This window comes from Nymphalis io, chromosome 9 (genome assembly GCF_905147045.1).
Source record: "Nymphalis io chromosome 9, ilAglIoxx1.1, whole genome shotgun sequence".
Lineage (NCBI taxonomy): Eukaryota > Metazoa > Arthropoda > Insecta > Lepidoptera > Nymphalidae > Nymphalis > Nymphalis io.
In genome coordinates, this window is record NC_065896.1 from 4,607,233 (window position 1) to 4,632,478 (window position 25,246).

At 34.0% G+C, this 25,246-nt stretch overlaps 1 protein-coding gene across 1 annotated transcript in view; it reads left to right on the forward strand.

Annotated features, from left to right (window-relative positions):
* The window catches only part of LOC126770750 (cell adhesion molecule Dscam2-like), a 56,641-nt gene that overhangs the window by 23,224 nt on the left and 8,171 nt on the right, over window positions 1-25,246 (forward strand). Inside the window, exons 4-27 of the mRNA XM_050490286.1 lie at window positions 9,254-9,412; window positions 9,793-9,921; window positions 10,778-10,883; window positions 10,972-11,173; window positions 11,314-11,533; window positions 11,775-11,922; window positions 11,993-12,159; window positions 12,234-12,324; window positions 12,400-12,578; window positions 12,682-12,827; window positions 12,899-13,034; window positions 13,150-13,269; window positions 13,471-13,656; window positions 13,819-13,963; window positions 15,794-15,951; window positions 16,393-16,630; window positions 18,556-18,695; window positions 19,232-19,302; window positions 20,641-20,881; window positions 22,761-22,942; window positions 23,138-23,261; window positions 23,434-23,563; window positions 24,501-24,682; window positions 25,042-25,218. Of these exons, the coding sequence (XP_050346243.1) occupies window positions 9,254-9,412; window positions 9,793-9,921; window positions 10,778-10,883; window positions 10,972-11,173; window positions 11,314-11,533; window positions 11,775-11,922; window positions 11,993-12,159; window positions 12,234-12,324; window positions 12,400-12,578; window positions 12,682-12,827; window positions 12,899-13,034; window positions 13,150-13,269; window positions 13,471-13,656; window positions 13,819-13,963; window positions 15,794-15,951; window positions 16,393-16,630; window positions 18,556-18,695; window positions 19,232-19,302; window positions 20,641-20,881; window positions 22,761-22,942; window positions 23,138-23,261; window positions 23,434-23,563; window positions 24,501-24,682; window positions 25,042-25,218 (3,777 nt within the window). The remainder of the gene's footprint in view (window positions 1-9,253; window positions 9,413-9,792; window positions 9,922-10,777; window positions 10,884-10,971; window positions 11,174-11,313; window positions 11,534-11,774; window positions 11,923-11,992; window positions 12,160-12,233; window positions 12,325-12,399; window positions 12,579-12,681; window positions 12,828-12,898; window positions 13,035-13,149; window positions 13,270-13,470; window positions 13,657-13,818; window positions 13,964-15,793; window positions 15,952-16,392; window positions 16,631-18,555; window positions 18,696-19,231; window positions 19,303-20,640; window positions 20,882-22,760; window positions 22,943-23,137; window positions 23,262-23,433; window positions 23,564-24,500; window positions 24,683-25,041; window positions 25,219-25,246) is intronic.

A 25,246-nucleotide genomic window follows, 5' to 3' on the forward strand; every position in this document is an offset into this window, starting at 1 on the left:
ACTCTGGTAGAAATAAGGCTGTGATCCGAAGAGCCAAGAGGAGCCTGAACCACAACCTGATATTCCACCGGGTGAGAAGTCAGCAGAAGGTCCAGTAGAGAAGGTGCTTGCCCATCAATGTCTGGGATCCTGGTGGGCTGATCAACCAGTTGGGTCAAGTCATGTGTGAGAGCAAAAGCATGAGCAGTTCTTCCAGCATGGTCAGTTTTGAGGGATTTCAACCAGGATTCGTGGTGAGCATTAAAATCCCCCAAAAACACCAATTCCACGTTAGGAAATTGCTCTTGCGCAGCATCTGCCACCCGACTAAGATGGTCAAATAATCGGCTTGTCTCCAAGTCACCATTGTGGGATCTGTAGAGGCACACGTAGACTCGGCTCTGACGAACCAGGTCCACACGTACCACCAACATGGAGAAGGAGGGGTCCTCCAAGCAGCGCAGTCGGTGACAGCAAACATCCGTCCTGACGAACAAGCATACTGCGGCTTTCGCTTTGAAGGATTCTTCAAGCGTGTAGCCGGGATAATTAAGGTAGCTGGTATCGGCAGGACGGAGTATTTGTGTCTCCGTGAGAAACAACATTGCTGGCCGTGCTGTCTCGAGATGGTGGTGGACAGCGTTGAGGTTAGTGTGGAGTCCTCGGATGTTAGAGAACTCGACCTCAAACAGCGAGGGTATGGTGGGGGTGTGCACCACTGTACGACCGTTATTTCTGTTTTGTTGCGCCATTTGGGAAAAATAGAATGGAAAAGAGACGTGAAGCGAGCGATGTATTGCCACGATAGGGATGGGCAAAGCGTGGAGGCGTGTTTCCCCAAGTGGTTGCCAAAAGGGAAAATACACTGACCCGCCGGACGGAAGGGCCCCCGAACCCCCCCGGAAGTGGCCGCCGGGACCCCACCTACCGGTCACCAACCGGCACGACGGTCCACCCCGAGATTATGCGTGGCCTGGTGGGGCAGCTTCACGAGCTGGTGAGGCACGCTCGGGCCCCTGTACTATGCCACGGGCGGCCAGCGGAACAGCCGTTTCTTCGGGTCTCCCTGTCCGGCAGGTCAATACAGTTTCCCCCGGCATTGGTTCAACAGCCGTCTCCAATTGGACCAACACCCATCGCGGCAATACTCGCTCGGGCTCTTGCTGTACGCTGGCTGACCTCGAAACGCGGCTGCAAGCCACTTCACGAGTTTTTCACCATGCGTACGGTGGTAACAAGCCAGGCGGATGTTAGCATCCTACCACCAGATGAGCAGATGGTCGCTCAGATATCCCTTAGTCGCCTCTTACGACACCCATGGGAAAGAGAGGGGCAGTGAAATGTATTCTTTCTCCGTCACTGCACGGTATGCACTGATAAGGAATTCCGTCATGAATAGCTTGTTTTGCTGCTTTGTCAGCTTCCTCGTTGCCCATGATTCCAATATGTGAAGGTATCCACTGGATAATTATTGTTTTATTTGCACTTTGTCTATTGCATATGGACTCTAAAATATCATAGGCTACCGGGTATCCTCGAAAGGTCGAGGTTAACCGAGCCAAATGAAAAAGGGCGCTCTTTGAATCAGACAGTATAACAACCTGACTTCCGGTACAAGATGACGCATATGACAATGATTCCGAAATTGCAATCAGCTCACTATGCATTATAGATATATCTGCCTTAATTTTAAATTTAATTCTTATATCTGCCTGAGAGTCAAAGATTGCTGTACCTGAACCGAATGTATCCTTGGATCCGTCGGTAAAAATTTTGTAAAACGACTTATATTTGTTATCTAGAAGTGTCCGACAGCTACTTAACATGTCTGATTTCTTACACAGTGTTTTTGACATCGCTATTCCTTCTACTACTGGAAATATATTATTAGATAAGTCTATACCACTGACCCATGTATGGAGAGAATGACATAGTAATTTTTTATTTGATATAACAGAATAATGGCATGAATTTCTGTAGACTGTAACGAGCAGAGGAAGTTTTTTATTTCTCCAGTAATAATTACTACACATATCGTTTAGATCTTTTAAAACATTTACAGTTACGTTATTTTCGACAGACCTAGACTTTAGCACAAACTTACTGGCAAGATATTTCCTTCGGATATTTAGAGGTTGTATATATAATTCACTCTCCATGACATGTATTGGTGTGGTTCTGATAAAGCCGCCAATAACTCGCATTGACTGATTTTTTACTTTGTCCAATTTACTTAGGTGACTATTTAGTCCGATATCGTATAAGAAACTACCATAATCAAGTCTGCTACGGATAATTGAAATATAAAGTCGACGTAGGTGTATTGGATGAATCCCCCATTTACTACCAGCAAACACTTTAAAAATATTTAAAAATTTAAGAGTTTAGTCTCTAATTTCATTAATGTGCCTACCCCATTTTAAGCTTCTATCTAAACACATTCCCAAATATTTAACACTATCGACTTCTTGTAAACAAAAATTATTGTTTAACAGTTGGATTGCCGTGTTACTTCTAGACCTGCATTTACTAAAGATGCAAACTTTGGTTTTTCGTTGAGTAAATACATCTAACGCATTTTGAATATCGTTTGCCGCCACATTGACTATTTTATTTGAATTATATGACGCAGGATGAGTCTCAGCTTCATTAGTACGGTCCATAGTTTCTAAATTCTAAGTTGCGGGCGTCGATGGGTAATGTTGGAGCAACGAAACACAGTAGATAAATGAACTCGTTTATAATGTTCAATCACTCAGCACTATATCTAGGAACGCGCGTCGGTTTCAATATTCGACCGCACTGGCCGCTGCACAAGAAGTGTCGTATGCGCCGCTCAGCCGGTGAATCATTGACTCCGTCGAGCGCCGACAGATGGCGCCAGCGTTCCAGAGATGATACGATTGCGACATATATATATATATATATATATATATATATATATATATATATATATTGTTTCGGTACAGGAACTATTGTAACTTTCCTCCATTGCTTAGGGATGAAACTTTCTGATAAAAACTGGTTATATAAAGTATATTCTTACCAGAATGGGGCAAATTATAAATCATTGAATAAACTATGCCGTCTTGCCCTGGTGCTGTATCTGATCGTTTCAAACAATTATTTAATTCCTGTACCGTAACCGGAGTTTTAAGCTTCACATTATCGGACTTAAATATTGGGCGATTCGGTGATACAAAATCTGGTGCTAAACTTCGTAGTAAACTTTCTGCAATTTCGTTATCTATAACATTCTGAGTGGATTCGTAGCCCTTGATCCATTTCATACGAATCCACATCTCACAATATGAAGTTTCCTCATTAATATTATCACAAAAATTCTGCCATGATTTGTATCTACCACGTCTAGTATCTTTTTGTGTCTGTCCTATCTTTTCTTGCAGACTATTAAGATTGTTAGGAGTGAGATTTCTTCTAAATTCTGCTAAGGCTAAGCGTCTCTCTAAGCCACTGACGACGAAATATGTTGTGACCAAAAAGGCTTTGGCTTAAAATTACTAGATCTTGCTGAATTTTCAAAAATTTTCGTGTATGGAATTGCTTCTTCTGCAGCTGCATTGACTATGGCTATGTCTATGTATGTATGTATGAACTTGTTATATGCAAGTTGATTGTTGCTAGGAATTGAATACTCAAGAAGGGGCTTTTTGATGACTTATATATATAATGTCGAATTTGCTTTTTTAAAATTTCTTCGCTTCCTAACTGTGTAGCCTAAGTTTATGTCTAGTTTAATCTTTATCATTAAATGGTCACTTCCTAGGCTTTCATTCAAAACATTCCACGTTAATTTAATAGCTATGTCTTCAGATACTAATGATATATCAGGAGTTGTTCTTTGAACCAGACCATTGACTATTTGTATGCGAGTGTCACTGCCATTATTCAGAGAAATACAATTACTCTCTAATAGTGCATCAAAAATCTGACAGCATCGTATATCATGTTTCCTGGACCAATAACGATGATGCCCATTAAAATCTCCTGCAATTATTCTTGTTATTAAACTTAGAAAAAAATCCATTCCAGTCTTGAAAAGAGATGTTAACTGTTGGGGGGCAATATATAGATACTATATTTTCAATGTCACCGCAATTAAATATTTTAACATATGTATATTCAATTCCTGAGTTCGAAATATTCAAATATTTTTGTTGAGCTTTTATAGACCAATGTGTTATTATAGCTACACCTCCAAATCCGTCTCTGCGATCTGATCTAAAAATATTATACCCACTTAAATGACAAAAGCTGTCCGGATCTAACCAAGTCTCACTGATTAAGGCAATATGGATTTTTTCCTGATTTAATATTAGTTCGAATTCTGGTATCTTTGGTCGTAGACTTTCAGCATTCCATTTGAGTATGTTTATAGATGGTGGAATATTGTTCCTATCCATATTGGCTTAAGAATTTTAAACATGGCCACTCCGATATTAATCTCACTATAGTCGATAATACAGCTTCATAAATTATACTTAAGCATTCTTTAATCTTTTCTTCCCACGTCAAACCACTATTTAATATTTTATTTTTTAGCATTTTTAGTACTGATTTCCATTCAACAAATCCTCGCTCATCTTTGTATGTATTCCCTTTTTTTCCATATCCTTGTTCTTCACTGCGTACTGTTTCTGTTTCTGAATATCTATCTTCCACTGTCACCAAATTGTTAAATTCCATTATTTCTATATTATCATCGTTATCGACGTTTGCTTTTCCGGCCTTCCTTAGTTTTTTCTTTTTTGGTAAAAAATTTGGTTTAATTTTGTTTTTGTTGACTTCAGCGTATGATCTTGTGAGATTTTCATCTACGGTAGATTCTTTTAAACCATTAACTGTAGACGAATCGTTAGCTTTATTAATTGTTGGAAATGCTTGACGTGAAATAACAGGTGCTGGAGGGGGGCTGGGTGGAACATAAATAGTTAGTGCCTTTTTGTATGTACAATTAAATTCTGCCATTAGCTCTCGAACTCGTTTTTCTTTAATATAAATTGGGCATATTCTGGTCATAGCCATGTGATTACCGCCACAGTTATTACAAATAAATGAAGATCGCTCACAATTTAGATGGTTGTCACCACATTTCGGGCTAAAAATTTTGTTAGATGGACAAATTTTTATCGTATGTCCGTATCTCCAGCATCGAGAACATTGCGTAACAGGGAATACATAGGGTGTTACTATTACTGTGGTGTCGAACATCTTAATTTTTGATGGTAACGATGACCCTTTAAAACATATTCTCATAGCCTCGCTATTTTCCCATCTTCCATCCGAGCTATTTCTGCGTTTTAACCTCTTTACTCCCATAATTGGTATACTACTATATAAACTTTCTAAAATTTCATTTAAATTAGATTTATTTCCATAGTTTTATATGTCCTATATTCATTTTCATTAAAGAATTTGTTAATTATTAATTTCTCAGCACTATCTTCTTTGTCAAACTGAATCAACACTTTAAATGAGTTTATGTATTTAACACGAACAACATTCTGTATGTTCTCTGATTTCAAAATCTTAGCCAGTTTAAATTGTTTTGGAATTAGTTCAGTGGATGTAATGCAAACTTCAATCTGGTCCTCTGGTATTCTTTCCCAGTCATTAAAGTCCCTGTCACGAGCAAACCTTTTACCTTTCCTTGTACGGTAAACCAAACTTCTTCTCTATTAGCCTCCTTGTTTCTTTTATTTGGTCTTCTATCGTTGTCATGCATCTCACGGTTCCTAATCTCTCCATCTTCCCCTGAATACTCAAAGTTATCACTCCTATCAATTTGCATTATATGTTCCGTCTCAACCTGTATATGGATCCATTAGTAGTCATATTTATCCATTATACTCGAACAAAACACTCAACATTGTAAACAACGTTACGACGCGGTGTCGAGCGCAGTGGTGATTAAACCGGTTTTGCAATCCGACAATAACGCGTCTACAATCAGCAAGCGTCTTCGCGTGACTGATTATAACAATTATTTAAATCAAACCAAACGATTATTTATTCAGTAGGCTTATAAGGGCACTTGAATTGTCATGTATACATTATTAAATTAAATGTAAAGCTACCACCGGTTCGGAATGTAGAATACAACATTCAAATACGAACACCACTGACTATGGTAACGAATTTAAATAAAAAACGTCTTTCAGATTTAATAAATAATACAGATGTATGATATGACATGAAAATTAAGAAAGTATCAATTACATTATTACGATGAAAAAAAAGGATATTATGGAACAACGTTTTTGTTATATTTATTACCTTTCTAATATTTATTACCTTTCTCTGATGTAATTGGAAAATTTTGATTAAAGATTAAAAGACTTTGTCTCGGTAACGAAATGTAACATTCTTGTAAGTAAGGGTTGGTCTTTTTATTGAAAATGAAAACAGTTTTATAATAAAGTCCTCTTCGTAGTCACAATTTTTTTATACCAACTCAAATATTGTTAGGCTTTTAAGCAATTACTTGATATTACTTTAGGTTTTTATTACGTAAAGTTGTAATGAGTTTTTAATGGATGGCTGTTTAATGTTTTTTTATTCATTTGAATTTAAATAATACGTATATTTGTGGTTTGCAAAAGATTATAAGGTAACATCTACTTTTTGTGGTGTTAAGTTTTTATATACTTGTGAAGAATTGCTAAATTGAAGTGGCAGTGGGCGGGGCACATTGCTCGCAGAACCGACGGCCGCTGGGGCAGAAAGGTTCTCGAGTGGCGACCACGAACCGGAAGACGCAGCGTGGGCAGGCCCCCTACAAGGTGGACCGACGACTTAGAACGAGTCGCGGGAAGCCGTTGGATGCGGGCAGCGCAAGATCGGCCAACGTGGAAATCCTTGGGGGAGGCCTTTGTCCAGCAGTGGACGTCTTTCGGCTGATGATGATGATACTTGGTGATGTGGCTTTTTGTAAGCCCGTCTGGGTAAATACCGTATGAGTCGGTACTCATCATATTTATCGCAAAATTATTATTTATTATACACCAAAAAGTAATAATAATAATTTATTTATTCAAGTAACAAGACTCATATACAAAATTACAAACAAAATAAAATAAACACTACTATCTACTACTTATAAAATTTACTGGTCCAGCTGAAACTTTACAACAGTATTTTATAAATATACAATCTAGTCTGTTACTATCCATGATTAGAATTTTGTTTGAGATGGCCCGCACCCTGTGAACCAAGGATCTGTCAGTCTGTTCCAGCTTTGTCCAAAGGATATCATAGGCAACCAAATTAAATGTCTACGACAGATCGAGAGTAGTAATTACCTGTTAATATCCCACTGCTGGGCTAAGGCCTCCTCTCCCCCTCTCCCTTTTGAGGAGAAGGTTTGGAGCTTATTCCACCATGTTGCTTCAATGCGGGTTGGTAGAATACACATGTGGCATAATTTCAATGAAATTAGACACATGCTCATCAGGTTCCCTCACGATGTTTTTCCTTCACCGTCAAGCACGAGATGAATTATAATCACAAATTAAGCACTTGAAAATTCAGTGATGCTTGGCCGGGCTTGAACCCACGATCATCGGTTAAGATTCATGCGTTCTAATCACTAGGCCATCTTGGCTTCTTTGATCGAGAAAACATGCATAAATAGGTATTTTACGGTCCTTATAGTATTTTACAGTTTACTTTAAACTTAATGTTGCAGTTTCAGTCAAGAGACCGGATCGAAAACCAAACTGATTATCATGTGGCTTAAAATATTTATTAAGTTTATTATTGAGCACACTGTCAAAAACTTTGGAAATTATCGTAGCTAGTGATATAGGCCTATAATTATTCTTATCTGAACTATCACCCGTTTTATTTTTTATAATAGGTATCACAATTGTTTTTTTTTATTTGCATGAGATAGACCAAAGGAAAAATAACATTGCCAAGATTCTGGGCAAATGAGGACCAGCCTGTTGTAGATGCTGATGGTCAGGAGATCTAGCTCTACCTAAATTATTTATTGTCTGTGCAATGTCAAAGGCGGTAACTTTTTTTTTCTAATTTTATCTCCAGACTGAAAATTAAGCAGAACCTAGAGGCGATTTAACAGAAAAGTGATCTACAAAAATATTTGCTATCTCAATAGAATCACTAACGCCATCAACGCTCACGGGAATGCCAGGTTTATTATTTAAATTATTTGAGTGTTTACAAAAAGTGTGGAAGTCTTTGTTGGAATGATGTGAAGCTAAAATATCCATCTTAATTTGATTTTGATGATTTTGACACCATTTCAGACGTGATTTAAATATTCTCTTAGCTTCACACATTTATTCATATAAACGACCCGCAACAGGCTTTCCACTATTTATCCATAGCAAGAATTGTTTCCGGGCTTCACAACGCGCGTCGCTTACATGTCTGTTTCAGCTTATTAAGAAATACTTAAAATTCTTTTGCCGGAACAAAAGTGATGTGGAGGGTGAGTGAGATAGTGTAAATAAAGACACATAACATCTTAGTTTCCAAGTTTAGTGTCCCATTAAAATGTACCACCGTGATCTTAAATATTGAGTTCTTACAGAATAGCACTGCAGTTGCTTAGTAGTTTTTTTTTCATTTAGGCATCACAAAAAAACGTCTCATTTATAAGTATAGAAAATAATAAAAAGTAACAATATCATTTCTCTGCGCATAATAAACCTCATAACGATAACGCCAGACAAACGAAGCGACCTCTACCGCAATTGTTTCTGCAACTCTGATATTTAATTCAATTGCTTGTTATTTTGTAAGGGATTTGAAGACCAACAAAAAAACTAAGAAATGTTTCATAATTCCTACAAATATTCTTAAAATTCTTTTAATAATTTTAAATGATATATTTTCGTCGATTACGAATGTAATTTACTTGGTGTTAGGGCTTTGTGTAAGCCTGTTTGGGTAGGTATCATCCACTTATCAGATATTCTAGCGCCAAACAGCAATACTTTGTATGCTTTGCTTTTGCTTAAACCGCAACGGTTTGAAGTGTGAGTGCGCCAGTGGTGCTACATGCACAAGACACATAACATCTTTCTTCTCAAGGTTATTGGCACATGCGCGATGTAAAGACTATTTCTCATAAAGCCAATGGTTAATAGGCAGTGGTGACCACGTAGCATTAGGTGGCCCATTTGTCCGTCTTACGTGAATGGTCCTATTTCATTAAATAAGTAATAAATATCTAATAATATATTTAATAAAAAAATGTCTAAGAATTACTATCATTTTGTCTCAGTCGAAGACAGCGTGCTCTCACACTTGGTGCGCCAGCTTACTCCCGCGAAGGTTGGAGGATCCGTGGTGCTTCGGTGTGAAGTATCGCCACAGTTTGGTTTGGCTGATATCACGTGGTTACAGGATGGACTGCCCTTATCCTCAGGGTATATGGGAGCAGGTAACTCAATAAGGCCCATATTTACATAAAGCGTGTTTTTTTATTACATTTTGTGTATAGTGGTTTTTTTTCATGTTACAAATGATGTGTTATGGCATTAATTGGCCATTAAAATTTCAATGTGTTGTATTTTTGCCATTAAACTTCCTTAGCATTTGATTCATTTATATACAAAATTTGTATTCCTCAAAGTACCTTAGAGGAATACAAATTTTGTCATATACCTGATCATTCACTTTTAATCTATCACAATAGTACTATGATGGCAGACCTAGAAAGTTAAACAATATTAATTTACAACTTAGATGATTGTTTAGTTCCATAGCGACTACAGATAGTTTATGACAATATCAAGTGTGAGCTGTCAGCAATTGTTCTAGAAACACGTTGGGTGTCGGGAGCCGGCGGCTTGTTACTTGGCTCAGATTTGACGCAGGCCGATATACAAGCGGAATATTCGTGTTTGGCGCTCGACACGCCCAGCCCGCCGTTGAAGTTAACAACAGATGGTAACTTCAATAGTTTACTACATTCTGTTTAGCTTAAGTCATATTCGAATACATTATAAATAAAACGGAGAAGTTTCAGTAGAAAACAGAAAGGATTTATATAATTAAAACTTCATATGTTTCAAAAAAGAATAAAATATATACCAATTTTTAAGACTTACACGTATAGGTCAAATCTTTTACTTTACAACTAGGTCTATTTATAGAAAGCCGATTAATTTTAAATTTTGCGCACACCGTTGGTTATAGAAAATATAATTTACTTTGTTTACAACATTTTATTAATTTATGTCATGGTTTAAACTTGTGATACTTAATGTTCCTATATACTAGTATAAAATATATATAATATATATATAAATATATAATGTATAAAAGTTGTCCAAAATTAGAATAAGTTTTTAAATTTTTAAATCACGTTTTATCTAATGAAAGCGCGGGTAACTTTTTGTCACAAATAAACACAAACGTGAGGGAAGCCAGGCTTCCATGTTAATTCAATAATATATCATTGATGTTAATTTTATTACGTTTGCTTTTTTGTAAATGACACTGAATGTAATCATTTAATATCCATTATATGTATTTAGTCCAACTTGATATTCGATCCATTTCGATGCGTTGTTTAATATTGTTAAATTTTTAACGCGCGCTAAAGCTGTCAACCGAAATAATTTCCCTACCATTAATTTCATGATTTGCATACGTAACATTTTGATATTCAGTTTCATGATAAATAGTCATTTATAGCAACAACTATATACAACAAAATGTTTTATACTCATATTTTTTATTTTCTCTATATTTTTGATTCATTATGATTACTTATAACTCATTCGTGTCGTGTCGTGTACAGATAGCAGTTGGTTAGAAAACATAGAAGTGAATTCAATCGAAGCTCGTACAGGGGATACAGTTTTACTACCATGTATATTAAGACATATCAACAAACATACTATTACGTAAGTGCTTTAAAAATATTATATATAAAAATATTATAATGTCATATTAGCTATGTACACCAAAATTTCTCACGGAAATAATCGTCAGTTGGCAGCGACAGGAGGCGAATGGTGTATGGGTGTCCGCGGGTGAAGGGGTTGTGCGCGGAGGTACACTCGTTTTGCCAAGCGTACGTACGCACCATGCGGTGCGGTACGCTTGTTCACAGGGGACGGAGACGTCCCCGCGCGTGATTGTACGACTTGTGGTTTATGAACCCTTGACGGTTATAGTTACACCAAATCCTCTGGTAAGTGATAATTTGTGCTTAAGAACGATTTTTACTATCGCATGTGTAATGTATAAATCTTATATCAATTGAAACTATTGAAATATTATTAAATCAATTTTAACAAATCGAGATCGTTCTATAGGAAATTACTATTTTAGATGTTAGGCACTGGAGCAACCGGTCATTTCAACTGCTCAATTCAAGGAGGTCGAGGGGGAGGGGTCACAATAAGCTGGCAGCATGAGGGCCGACCGTTACATTCTCCTCAACCAAGGTTGGCCCTTGGTCCGGTTCGACCACACCACATTGGTCTTTATCAATGCACGGCTTATGACCATTCTGACTCTGCAGTAGCTGGTGCTGAACTTGTAATAGCTGGTAATATTTTTGATATATTGTATGGTTTCCAAATGTTGAAATAGTAGTACCTTGAAATTATGTAACAATATTACACGTGTAAATATAAATAAATTAGCTGTATTTTTTGTTGAGTAATATTATTATACTAAATTCAAAGCTATTTTTAAATTCATCAAAATAAATGCAAGAAAAAAAAAACAATCGGATAAAACACGGTTAATTACTATTACACACTGTGAATCCAGAACCTGCGTTTTAGACAGGCCGCCTAGACTGGTATCGACGTTCAGCGAAGCAATAACGAGAATCGGACAAACTATTGCGTTTAGATGTGCAGCTACTGGAATACCATCGCCGAGAATTTTGTGGACTTTAGACGATAGACCTTTGCCATCCGCTCCTGAAAAGTAAGTTAGATATTGCTTTTGTAGCGGATTATTTTAAAAAACTTTATTGTAACATATCTTTTGTCCAAAGATATAGTGTGAATACTAGAGCGGAAACGTTAAATGGAGGCGAAGAAGGGACAATTGTATCAACTTTAAGTATCACAATAAGAAGCGCTGATGAAGGGGGAAGATATGGATGTAACGCAACTAATTCAGGCGGCTCTCAGGCACATCATGCAAGATTAAATGTTTTTGGTAATAATTAATTTAGTTTAAAATTATGTACGTTCGTTATAGATTTTACATATGAGTAATAATAATCGTTTCAGGTGCTCCCAATATAAGATATTTGCCTCCAATACACGTGAAGACAGATACAGATGTCTCCTTATATTGTCCATATTCTGGGTATCCTATTAAGTAAGTCACTTTTTGCGTTTCATCGGCACGCTTTAATATTTTTAAAGTTATTGACATTTTTTTTTAAATTGTTAGGGAAGTTATCTGGCGTAGAGAAGATGGTTCTTTAGTTGAAACATCAATAGAAACGAATGAAGAACGAGGCATATTACGATTAACTACAGTTAGAAGTTCTATAGCCGGAAGTTATACTTGTGAAGTGAGAGCAGAAAGTGGAGAACTGGCGCGAAGAACTGTTAGAATAGATGTTCATAGTAAGAGAGATTTTCTTTCATAAGTGTATATTAACTACAAACTTTTAATATTTGTAGGATTAAGATACATAATTGTGAAACAATATATTTCTTTTATTGACAGAACCACCAAAAATAGCACCATTTCAGTTTCCTGAAGAACTAGAAGTGGGTGGAAGTACACAAGCTACATGTAGTTTGATTTCAGGAGATAAACCCATTCAGTTTTCATGGCTCAAAGATAATTTACCAATTCCATCAACTTTAAAGGTAATAATGACAAAATACTAATTTTCGTTTGATGTTTTGTTAAGATAAAATTCATATAATTTAATTATCAGGTGGAACAGAAGAATATGGACTTCTTTACAATATTGGTAATTCAAGATTTGAATTCCATGCACAGTGGAGAGTATTCGTGTAAAGCAACTAATGATTTTGGAACCGTGATTCACAGCGCATCGCTTATAGTTAAAGGTATTTATTTTAAGAATACAACTTTACATTAATTGTCGTATCGTTACATGACTAAGAAGACGTTTTATCTGATCATGCTGAATGGCATAATAAATAAAGCAGTTTTTCCGCATAGAACTACCAACATGGGTGTGGCGCCCTCAGAATACGTCGGTGTCAGCTGGTGCCGCTGTTTTGCTGCCGTGTTCGGCTAAGGGACAACCGATGCCAAGAATATCTTGGGAATTTTCTTCTGGTAATTATTATTAATTTTCATCTGTCATTGCTTTTTATATTTTTTTAGCCATGATTTATTTTGTAACTTATAAAAAACGATGAGTAAACATGTAAATTTGGAAAACATGTATGTATATAGAACAATTATCCTTCTTTAGTATATTTTTACTGTGTTCCTGTGCTCACGTTTCCGCTATAATAACGGTGGCATTCCCAACAGAGGGAGAAAATTGGCGACACATCCTTTGGGGTCAATCAGAATCAAGTGATGCTAGCGAAGGTTCGATACTCTCTGACGGTACGGTTTGGTTGCGGGTCGCAACGCCAGAGCATGAGGGGTGGTATCGATGTACGGCGCGTGTTCAGCATTCATTCTTGCATCATTCTTTTTACCTAGATATAAGAGGTAAATTATGTTTCAATTTTCTTTGTTGAATATTTTATTGGACAAAAATGTTAACTGATTTAGATATTAGTAGCAATAGTGTATCAAGAATAATTTCAACAGTTTCTCCGCAATAAAAATGTGGTTGTCAGATTTGTTATGTTAATTTACTCCTTCCTGTAGAACCTCCAAAGCTTTCTCGTGGAGGTGGTGCAGGTGAGACTCGATGGGTGGTTAGAGGATCCACGGCACGACTTACTTGTACTGTCCGAGGAGAACCAGAAATACACATACATTGGACTCATGACGCCAGACCCCTGGCATTGCAGTAAGTATCTTTTGGTTAAATTTTTAACATCTTATTCTAAAATTGACCATTTACAAAAACTTTTTTTTGATTACATTGCACAAAAAATGCAATGTGATGTACCAAAACAACACAATAAAATCGGCATACCAATCAGCCAATTGTAAGTTTTTGAAAATAAACATAACTAAATTATATTAGGTCTTATAATGAGTACTCTGTACAAAAATATTAAGCTATATAATAACGACAAGCTTAAAAAATAAACATATAATAACAAAAATGTAATATAATATGTAATAGTAAGTATATATAAATATTTACAATAACATAAATACGGCTAAATAATTAGGGACTATTTATTAAAGTCCATGCTAGTCCGAGGCTCAATATGTCGTGGCTGTCAGGCGAGTGGGAATGAACTAATTCGCTAGTAATCTGATGAATTCTGTTTTATGGTGTTAATTTGTCGAGCCATATTATCGTTTGTGTTAACTCATCAAGCGCCGCTAAGCTTTCTACGTATGGTACGTTATTTATTGCAGATTTTGCCACTATACAATGTGTGATATTTATATATATATTTTAAAAACCTTTTCTAATTAAATACACGTATAATTGTAGTTGGATTCTAAAAGACCAAATGATTGTGACAGTTTTAAATGTTTTTTTCGTAATTAATTCGTAAAGTCAGTTAACGATTTTAAGCGATATGTTTTTTTTAAAAATAAAAATACATATCAAGCGCAATGGTTTATGTGGTTATTATTCTGACTCCTGAGTTTGATTCTGAGTTTCTGAGTGTCGATTATGACTCCTTGGGCTATTGTTGTCTCCATTCCTACGTCCACAAACTATACTCTTAATTGGAGGTATAAATAGTAATATATTTTACTTAAAAATCGGACAATACTAGCATTCCTCCTATAAATATTAATAAAAATGTAAATAAATACTATGACTATACAATAAGTATTATCCTCCATGTACGATAATAATAATAATAATAATAATTTATTAAAAAATCATCATATTAAATCAGAAACAAAATGTGAACAATAATAACTGGTATAGTGTAAAACTGTGAAGCAGTTATTAACGCCCGCCAACAAAGCCACAATTCTCTAGTTTGTAAAATATTTGAGTTGCACAAAAAAAAAATGATAGAATTAAAATTAAAAGATTACAAAATTACAACAAAATATTGTTGTTGTACCAAATATGATATCAAACTCAAACTCCATTGTACAATATAGAATTACAATTACTTATTATTAAGTCATCTTACATCACGTATCAAACCTCATTCAAACATATTTTCATATCTCAGAAACTAAGCTCGAAGCTACAATTAGTTTGAGGCTATAAATATGTAGTAGTCCTAGCTGGTAGTTCAAGATGTAAATAATCCTTTATTTACATCTTGAAAAAGTCAAAGAAAAATCTCCTAAATATAAAAGTAGATAGAATTGTAAATAAAATACTCGTATATATAATTACTATAAATATTGTGTCCTTATTTGTTGAACGTTCTTTGAAAGAATTTAGTTACATGAACGAAATATAATTAAATTGTAAAGAATGTTTATTCTTTTTAAGTTCAGAATATAAAACAAATGTAGGCGAAACGAATAAGGCTGACAAGCACACCGTACTAGAGCAGTAGTGTCGTGACGTTCAAATGCTTGCAATTATTTCGATGTAGCCTTCGTTCGCCATATATCTAGATTGTCACGCGTGTTAACATCGTTCGAAAAAAAAATCATGCTGCTTGTACATTTCATAGGACAAAATATAGTCTTGTAAAACTATAATCGTTAACTTGGATAACATCTGCGTATTTTATCACAGTGGCTCAGGTGGCGTCGAAATGAGGGATTTAGGCAACGGGGGAATGACGTCAGAAATAACGATATCGCATGCGGGTCCGGAACACGCGGGCGATTATCGGTGTATGGCCAGGAACTTATACGGAAGCGATGAGCTACTATTTCGACTCTTTGTTAAAGGTAAGAAGGTTTTATGTGCTGACCACTACACTTTGGAATTTGACGTTTAACAGGCCTCATGTTTCTGCAAGTGTAAATAACCACAGTAAATTCGGTGTATGTGCTAGTTAACTGATTTAGTCTAAAAATTACACTAATTTTTCTATCACGAGTGTAAGTTAAATATTATTTTATTAAGTTATTATTATTATATAAGGTTCACAGGATATAATAAATGGATATTAAAAGACGGTTGTATACCGAAGCAAAGGAATTTTTTGAATTTAATTTGCGTTTACAATCTCATACTAAGTGAAGATGAAGGACAACAAAAATACTAAATGATTTGAATCCCATTCTGTACAGTATTTTTATCTGAAACTATTTCCCTATTGAGAAACGGTCATGTCATGTTACTTATAAATTAAAACAAAGTGTAAAAATTGCAATTTCTCGATGCAGAACGCCCGAACACACCCGAGGAAGTTCGAATATCAGAAGTGTGGTCGCGTAAAGCGCGCGTTACGTGGCGCGTAGCTCGCGGCGCGTTTGTGTCACACTACTCATTGCAGTACCGCCCTCTCACTCGCGATTTAACAAACTCTCCGCTTAACGCGCCGCTGCCCGCTCTGCTCGACACGTGGGAATCGCCTGACGTACTTAACATAACACTGGCTAATTCGGATTTGCTTCACGTCGCGTAAGTATTCTTATGCTTTATTTTAGTTGATTATAAATCTTTTAAGTAATTCATAATAGAACATTTATACTTAACAGTATGTTTATCTGATATAGCTTATACAATGTTGTTTTGTGTGTACATCAAGTATTGTTTCAATATTAATTATTCATACTATGTTCGAAATCTTGGGACCTATTTCTAAATCAATCAATATTCTTGGGACATATCAAGATCGATTTGAAGTCAGTAATTTATTGATGCATAGCGAAGCGTTATGTGAAGCATGAGTAGGTGTATAAAGTTTACTATTTATAAGTGCATTAATTATATCAAAACTGAAATCAAAATAAATTTTATTGACGTAGATGTTTCACAAACATTTACGAATCGATATTTTACGTATGTACGTACGTACATACGTACGTAAAATATTGGAACCGGTATTTCTTTAGATACCCAGAAGAGAGCAAGTAATAACTTCTATCTATCAATCATTCACATACTATAATACCAATCTACCGTAACTTCGACAATAGACAATTATGTTCCGTGATTTTAGCGTGGGTTGATATCAATATAGCTGATGACTAATTAATTAATTATATTATTAATGCAGAGCTTAATGAAATATTTATCCAAATGACAGCACTGCGTCACATATAAACAAAATTGGTGATTTCGTAAATTTAAAATAGTATGACATCAATTATACAATTCTGTGATAAATTCTATTTTTATGTAGTAACTTCATTAACAAATTAAAGTTAAAATGAAATTTAAATAATACTTTAATTTCCATAATAATATTAAAACAATATTTAATTTTTTTTACAAATTGCATTCTAATAAATTTAGGCTAAATTAGCAATCATAATATAAATCAAATGACATAATACTTTAACTGAATACTGCGAGTGCGAGTTTTTTCATCTATTTGATAGCGTTGACGTTAACTGCGATTTATGTGGAATGAAAACAGCAGTCTAGTAACAATACGTAAAAAAAAAACGCATTTTTAACAATGTTAATCAGTGTGATTTACGTTACTGTCACGGTATTTCAAATTAAAGTTTTCTATAAAGACATACATAAATGCAATCTCGATTCTATCTTTACTTACTCGTATAACGGCTAAGGTTATTAAAAATGTTTCATATAGAATGAGTATAATTATATTGAACAGTGTTAAAATTTCTCACCTCAAAAATTAGCAGATTTACTCGGCATTTGGTTGAACTCGTTCAAAGTACTCCACTCTTGCTAATTCCGAACTGCTCCATATCGCGTAAGTTTTTAGAGTCTCATGAATGTGGAGTGCTCTTTTAATTTCGTCTCACTGCCAACTGTATACATAATGAAGGTTAACACATACCGTGTTATGAAAATAAGCTCTCATTTAAGCAGATCTGAAATAAACGTAACAAAAGTCGTGGGTTCAAATCCAGCAAGACTTTTAGAACTTTGAAATTCTGCCATTTTTGTCACTGTTTAATATTCTTGAGAAGATATGTTTATAGGGTTTGAAGGGACATTATTATTGTCTAATATTATAATTAATATTTATAGTTACACGATACAATGAAAATGAACTGTTACTCGTTTTTATTAGGTCACATTCCAAGAAAGCATTATAAAGACAAAATTTAGCCATTTTTTTTTACAAGTGATATTCACTCAAATATGGCACTGTATAAAAAAACACAAATTCAGATTTCAAGATTCATGATATTCAAAGAACACAGAACAGAATAAACACAGTTCATATAGTCGTTGTTTTGTAGTTTCTAGCTGATTTTTCTTGTTAGATCTACATTCCGAAGAGCAGCTTTAAATGCAATTTAATCCTGTAAAATTACGATGACGAGAAATATTTATATATATTATATACCATCTTGAATAAAGAACTTTTTTGTATAACACTTGCAATTGAAATATCCTCGTAGCACTGAAGGACCAAGTAGAGCTGGCGCGTCAGTGGCAGGCCTGTCGCCAGATACCCGATACGTGCTCAGATTAGCGGCATTCAATGACGTAGGAGCTTCTGCCTACACATCGCCCTTGCATTTCACAACGCGGGAAGAAGGTAAGCCTAGTGTCATGTCATCGTAAACATTTCGACATTTAATATAATGTAAGTATTAATAGTTAAATATTTCATTTATTTTTATTACACGTACATGAATAAAAAGGTACCTGTTTTTTTTCTTTCTTTAAAGGCATTTCTTCTCATACGCTCAAGAATGATTTAGACAAATAAATAAGAGATATAATAGTGAAAATTGTGAGATATATAAAGTGAAAATCATAATAAAAATTATAGCTGAAGATTCATATAATTACATATCTAATATGGCTTTAACTTTTATATCCAGTACAAGTGGCCAAAGAAACAAACGTTAATTTATTATGTTATACACATTTGTAGTGAATTATTTTCATTTCAGCACCTTAAGCAACAGTAAAATCAGTATATTAAAAATACCAAAATCATTATCAGATTGTTTTCTTTGTACCTAAATCAATTATATCATATAGACGCATACATTAGTAAATAAATAAGTAATTTTGTGGATTAATTAATTGTAAATACTAGGCTTAAATTAATTTTACACACACAAGCGCCCGGAGGTGTTCCACGTGACATCACGGTACGAGCACTCAGAGCTCGGGAACTTCAAGTTACCTGGCAGGTAAGACCTCATAATGACGCCGTATTATGTTTAAAATAACCAGCTGCCCGTTCTGACTTCTTAACTAAAATTCATACAAAGTTATCTCATCGTATTTCCTCCTTAAAGTTAAAATTTCTAAAAATCCTTTCTTAGCTTTGCTTTAACATAACCCTATGTTTCAAAAATCAGCTTTCTAGACCGTAGTTTTGGCTGTGCATTGATAGAAAAACAGGTTTTTACAAGTGTAGATAACGTTTACATTACCAAACATTGTAATTTAATTCACCTTTATATCCAATTAAATGGACTGAGAATGTTTCAAAATAGAAGTTAATTTCAGAAGTAATCTGCTGAAGTTTAATAAGATAATATTATGTTGTTGTGGGTAGTTTTGTAGCATTACTTTTAAAATAAATAGTTTAAGAAAAGAGAGCGTATTTACATTAACCTCGTTTTTAAAGAGAATTTTAAAGTGGCGTCCATTTCACGTTAGAGCTACACCAAGGTATTATAATAATATAACATATATTGATTAAATTGTTTCCGTTTATTATCAACCAAATGAAGTTTTAGATTACGATTATTTTTAATATCGAAACTTTTTGTATTGTTATCAGGAATGTTTTTGTAAATTATTACCATAAGACGTACAAGAGATTCCAGACCAAAAACAAAAACAACTGTAAAATATTTAAAATTATTATATCATAATTATATATTTAATGAATTATTAAAAGTGTTATTCAATAACAATTCCATTATTGAAACAACAAAATCTTTTCAATATTTTATATGTTTATTTACTATGTTGGAACACATGCATTATTCTATAATTCTTTATATCTGAATTATATTCTGAATTATATTATTTATATTCGCGGGAAAAACTGTGTACAATATACATTTTAAAAGAATTGAATCCTTTACTGTTTGCGAACTGAATATAAATGTAGCATATTTTTTTTAATTCCTTATTTTTCAACTTTCGTTGAAGAATTTTCAGTTTTAATTAAAATAGTTTTTGCAAGTTTGTTTAAAAATACAGTTTTTATCGAGATATAGCGGTGTTGGCTCTAAGTTTTTAAAGTGGCTATGCGGATTTACTTTTGAATGCGATAGTTTTTCTCTTCATTTACAGAGTTTACGAATTTGTTTTTAAGTTATTATTTTCACCAATTTTGTTGGAAGTTCTTTACTGTAATTTACTTATTTATTATTAATATCTAATACATTAATATTATTTTCAATTCCATTAAAAAAAGACTCAATTAGATTTAGGATATACTCATACGTATATTATATACATATTTAAAGGTAACTTTCACAATCATAGTATTATTTTGTTTTTGCACTTAGGCTCCTCCACGTGAAACTTGGCATGGAACTCTCCTAGGTTACACAATTCGGTGGTGGGAAGCATCTGAAGAGGGGAAGACAATTGATACAGGATCAGAAAGCGGTGCAAGTGCGGATGCTACTACCACGACACTTAGAGGCTTAAAAGCAGCAACTAGATATGGTGTTACCGTGAGAACGTATAACGCAGCTGGCACAGGACCGCTGTCACCGCCCCATTATCGACATACGTTAGAATCACGTGAGTTTTTATATCTTAAATTTTCTATTACAGACAGTTAAAAGTGAAACTTATTATTGTACCCATTTACGTCATATCATTTTAATATCGTATGTACCAAAAATTTGTATTCAAATCCGACTTTGAAATGATAACTACTTTACGCTCTAAGAAGTATCATAAAAAGTATGTGAAAAACGATGTGATATACCTATTTTATAATTCACCAGAAAGATGTTAAAACATAAGTGAAGCATTCCGAATTTTGTCCCAAAAAAGTTAAAAAAAACTTTTAACGGGAATGGGAAAAAACGACCCTAGAAAACAAGACTCATTTGAATATGTAAATATGAAGAACGAGTATGTACTTTAGAAGTCCAATAAAGGCGAAGTTGTACAGGCACTCATAAGTTTTGTCGTAGCTACATGAATATATTCACGCTGCCACACCAAAGCGGCCATCGTAAATTTTCCCATCAAAATGCAAAATGGCTTAATTGAACCGTGGCCTTTCCGATCCAGGTCAAACGGATCGGAACAAATTGATAGCATTTTTATGCGATTTTATCTGACTTTTTATTGCTATTTTATTTGGTAACTAGTTGTCTAAAAATCTTGCATGACTATTACCGCTGCTACACTTCCAAGGCTTGCTATTTAATTTGTATTCGAATTTCTCATACTATGTTGAAAATGATCTTATTATATGTTAAAAATGAAATGAATTAATCCTAATGTCATCTCTCCGTGACTTTGTGTAAAATAAAAAAGTTCGACGTCATATTTAAAAACTTTAAGACGGTTATATTATAGATATTCACGAAACATAAAAAATAATTGTTCCCTAATGTCTTAAGTCTACCTGTTTGTACACTTAAACCTTAATACAACGTTTTCAGCTATAACATCGAAATATATTTTTAAATAATTGCATAAAAACATTGATTTTATTTATATATTGCGTCCTATAAGGTTATTTTAACTTCTGATTAATATAAATACTCAAAAAATGAACCACAATCACACAAAAATCCTTATGTAACTTTGTTTACATAACTTCATATAATAAATTAATTCCAATGTATATGAAAATGTCATTCAATTAACATTACTTGACGAAAGGTTAATAATAATATAAAGGTTTTAATAATAATAATAATAACGCTACGGATAAAAGCTAAACATATATCCATTATAAAAATTACCTTTTAAAGTATTCAACCTTCGTGCTTAAAGGAGGTTGGAGCTTCAGTAGTCTAAATTTAAACGAAGCTTACGAAATGTTCCATTTAATTATTTTGTAATGTAGAATTCTCTCCTGCACTAAAGCAGTAAGTAAGCAAGCAGGGTTAGCACTGACTTTCATAGCTCTTTGTGAATTAAAGACTAGCTATAAATTTTTCATTTTAATGTCGTCCAAAATAATACGTGCAAAATTAGAAAGTTGCTATAACAAAAAGTTAAAGTGTAAAGTTTTTATTTATCTGTTTTATTTATTTTACTCGCAGAAGAATTTTCAAAAACAATACCTAACAAATTATTATCCACAAATATCGTATGTATTTCGGTGTTCATTTTTGTTATTCTTTCTCATGAAGCTCTATAAAAATATAATATTAATTTATTTGTTTAATGTTAAAATAGCAATTTAGATAAATGAGACGATCTGTTATATGTATGGCTATATTTCACTGATTGTTGGGAAGTTTTTAATGGCTACCATTGAAAGCTAATATTGATCTCAACTGAAGCCAAGACCTCGTATTTTGGGAATTTCCTTTGCAAGCTATTTTGCCAGTGTCTAAGATTTTATTTCATATTATATTGTTTTCTTTATTTTTATTTTCTTTACGTTGGGTAATTTGACAAGAATTATTTAGATCATCATTCTTCTTACTAGCACCATCTGGAGGTCCAGAAGACCTTTCTTGCACCTCGAGTAGTTCGACTTCGCTTCGTGTATCATGGCGTCCACCAAACCCAGACGCAAGGGGGGGACAAATAACCCACTACACATTACAATATACTAAACGAGATTCTGATCCTTTACAACCGACTCAAGATGCACATTTAAGAGTACAAGTAAGTGTAATTTTCGATAAAAGATGTAAAATAAGTGATCTATGTAAATATTTAAACCGTCTATAAAAGTTCTAAGAAAAAGTATTAAGCGACTTTTGATATAACTGTATGTAATATGTAAAACATTTACACTTTTATAAAAGTATAAAATTATTAAATACTTTTAAACAAAATGCTTATGGTCTTTCGTGATAGGGTGAAGAAGCAACAGTATCACGTTTAACGTCTTATGCTGAGTATGAAATTAGAGTAAGAGCTCACAACGCTGCCGGAGATGGTCCATTATCTGCACCCCAAGTTTGCAAAACAGACGAAGACGGTACGTATCTTTCATTAAATTAAAACTTTTAGCTTATTCTTAACTGAACGATGTATTACAATTTAAAAAAAGAAATGTTCTTATTTAATCTCTTACTACATCTAATTATTTTTGGTTAAGAATTCGTTTGAATTTATTACTAAGACGGTAATTGATACGAATGATGTTGTAGTTCCGAGCGCTCCGGGTGGCATGAAACTGATCGCTCTTAGTGAGCGCTCGCTGAGAGCGTCCTGGCTGCCGCCTCTTGAGCCTAATGGGAGACTGACTCATTATTCACTTTACGTTAAAGATTTATCTGGGTATGTCCATTTTTCTTGGTCTACAATTTAGTGAGTGGCTTGAAATAAAAAGGGGGTGTAAAAAGATTGAACGAGAATTATTACGGATATTAATTTAAAATAAATTGAAAGAAAAATATTTGGTTGTAGATTAATTAAATTTAGTCTGCAAATAAATATATAAGAACCTTTTGATATTGTGGAGATTTGTAATTTAGTGTATTTGTTTAATTTTTTTTATTTTACGTTTGTTTTTTTACTTAAGTGGTAAGGTTTTGTATGGATATTTGACTTTGCATAGAGGAACATTGCACGAAGTCGAAACATGTTTTAATAGCCATTCAGGAATCAAACTAATATGTAAAATATGTAATAAACTTTTCAATTAATTCACATTATAAGTTTGATTTATTTAATAACGTGATTTTACCTTTATGCTTAATTACGTTATCCTATTTTAGCAAGTCTTGTTATATTATAAAAAACAAATTTATTTATTGGGTAATTTTTCAGATTTATTGTAATATTTTAATTACGGGTAGAGTTTTTTTTGTTTAATTTATATTCTGTGTTCATTAATATAACATTATTAAAGTGACCTATTTAAAGCTTCAAGCTAATAGGAAATAATTAAAATCAACTACGCTTGTTTACAATGCGTTTCCAGTTCAAACAAAACCTTATTCATTAGAACCGCCATTTTGTTGTTATAATCTTTGAATGAAATAAATGTTAGAAGAATTTATTCTGTGAATTTCTTTATCATATATTTCTTGAGTGTTGAATCTTTACTCAAACGGTAATAATTACTGAAACAAAAATCTGATAAGTTTTTTCTTACATTACATAAAAAATATTTGTACAACAAAAGCTATCGACTCATTACATAATTATTCACTATAGACATTGATAAACTAAGAAAATCCAAATCAGGAAATGTAAGTAAAACTATTTTTAGTTCTCAAGAAGCAAATGTCACTCGAGTCAATGCGTGCACTGATGGTGAAGGTTCGATTGAATGCATGAAGCCATTACGTGGTCTTCGGGCAGGCAGGACTTATGAAGCATGGGTTCGAGCTGCTACTGTTATTGGAGAGGGTCCACCGTCCTCGGTTATAGCTTGTCAGACAAGTGCACTGGGTACGCGGATGATGAATATTATTTTTAATTAATCCACATTTGATTTTTTTATTTTGTTATATTAATGTGTTTGATTTTTGAAATGCCAATAGTCTATTATGTCTATAATATATTCAATAAAAACTAAATATAAAAAAGTATATTAAAAAATCCCTTATATTGAAGGTTAGTTTTTGAAATTACTATATTTATAAGTAGGTCTCAGTAGTACGATACTAGATTGAATTGTTACTAACTGAAGTTCGAGTAAACCTCGTACGACACATAACGATGATAAAGACATATCTCATCACTTGTATTTAATTTAATAGGCTGTAATTTTTTTCCTCTTTATATTTATTTAGTTCAATCTTTACCAGCACCGGCTCGTATTTCTTCGTTCGGCGGTGTCGCAGTAGGAGCCGCTGGTGGTTCATTATCACTCCGTTGTGTCGTCGGAGGTGTTCCTCCACCAGCTAAGCGTTGGCTTCGAGGCGGAAGTCCCTTACATCCTCGAGCACCTTTCCATTTGGATGGAGATGCCCTTTTAATACGAAGTGAGATTACAAATGTTGTTCATTTAAT